Below are 1464 nucleotides of genomic sequence, written 5' to 3' on the forward strand. Positions count from 1 at the left end.
GTTGTTTTTTTACCTTTTCATTAAATTCCTCCAGGGCATTGATCAGCTCTTCCTCATTCACTTGGTTTAGAAGGACTCTGACTATATTGAGTGGAAGGTCGTGTTTCTTCCTCAAGGCGAATTCCAAGGCTTTGATTATAAAGCTCCTGTTAACATCACCGAGATTCTGAAGCTAGGGAGAGAGGATTTGAAAAGTATCAGTGTTGGTGTCCAAAAGCAGTTTGAAAATGACACAGTAGAAGCAAACTGGCAGGGAATGAGACACTAAAGCCAACTTTTTAATCTATTGTAGCTGCCTGTCAAGATATGGATGGATTAACAGATGTCCACTTCCTTTTCTGAAATCTCCATGAGTGAAATTGGACAGACTTTCTCCTAAAGTGGGAGGCAACCCCCAATCCCCGGGTCACAGCCTATTCCAGACCAGGCAACAGGAGAAATGGGCAAGCACGTTCCATTCCAAATGAGCTCCCCTCGCACAAGCGGCGGTGGCTTGCACTACCAAAGTTCCCTTCGCACGAGTGGACTTTCGCACACGAGAATAAGACCCCTTTCCTCAAGCCCCCTCTGCTCGCAGGCCAGTGCAAGGGCCGTCCTCTCACACAAGGGCCACACAGTGTTGTGCCTCCGCATGTGTGCCTGCCACTCACACAAACACAAACCCCACACTGCCCCAGCAAGCTGGAAAGGTTGGGGACCGCTGGTCTAAAGGAATCCCTCAGTAATGGGCAGCCAAAATTTTTACTGCCACGCTGTAGGTGTGACTTATTTGGGCGGGGGGCTTGATGGTCATGTGACTGGGTAGGAGTGGCTTGAACGATCATCATCGTTCAAGTGAACTGTTATTGCCGCACGATGCCTTTTCAACTCAGCTGTGGGCCGAGTGAGGGCTTCACAAGGAGAAAAAGACCGCAGCCCAGACTGCTTCAGTGCGGCGTGGCTCTCCTGGCCTTGGGAGGTGGCCGTGTGAAGCTGGAGGGGAGCCGGGCAGGAGGGAGGGAAGCTTGTCCGAGGCCAGGAAGGAGGAAAGAGGAAAAAAGCGAGAGTGCACAGCAGCAGTAGCAGCAGGGGGGAAAAGAAGAGGTGAGCTGAGACCAGTAATCCAGGAAGTTACTGCTGCCGGTCAGCTGGAGCTGTGCATGTTCATTTCGGCCAGTGGAACTGCGTTCCACCCCGTCCTGCCTGCTGCCCACCCCTGGAATCCCTCCAGCCAACGATGCAGCAATTCTATTTGTATTACTTTAACAAGGATGCCTTGATTTGACTTTAGCCACTAGTTGTGTCCAGGACTGACATCTGCACATCTTGCGGTGCACGTGAAAAAGGCACGGAATTTTGACTTGTGCAGTCATGAGTGCAATCTTGACTTTTTAAAGCCATCTACCCCAAAACCACCAAATTATAATAATCTACTACTATAGTGCATGTGCACTAGTGTGCCTTCTGTCCCCTGTCCAATTGTCT

At 50.3% G+C, this 1464-nt stretch overlaps 1 protein-coding gene across 1 annotated transcript in view; it reads right to left on the reverse strand.

Annotated features, from left to right (window-relative positions):
- The window catches only part of LOC139171797 (uncharacterized), a 72164-nt gene extending 71371 nt beyond the window's left edge, over nt 1-793 (reverse strand). The window contains exons 1-2 of the mRNA XM_070760230.1: nt 746-793; nt 14-172 (exon numbers count right to left, since the gene is read on the reverse strand). Coding sequence (XP_070616331.1) covers nt 14-172; nt 746-793 — 207 coding nt within the window. The remainder of the gene's footprint in view (nt 1-13; nt 173-745) is intronic.
- Between the last annotated feature and the right edge of the window lie 671 nt (nt 794-1464).

The sequence above is a fragment of the Erythrolamprus reginae genome, chromosome 9 (genome assembly GCF_031021105.1).
Source record: "Erythrolamprus reginae isolate rEryReg1 chromosome 9, rEryReg1.hap1, whole genome shotgun sequence".
Lineage (NCBI taxonomy): Eukaryota > Metazoa > Chordata > Lepidosauria > Squamata > Dipsadidae > Erythrolamprus > Erythrolamprus reginae.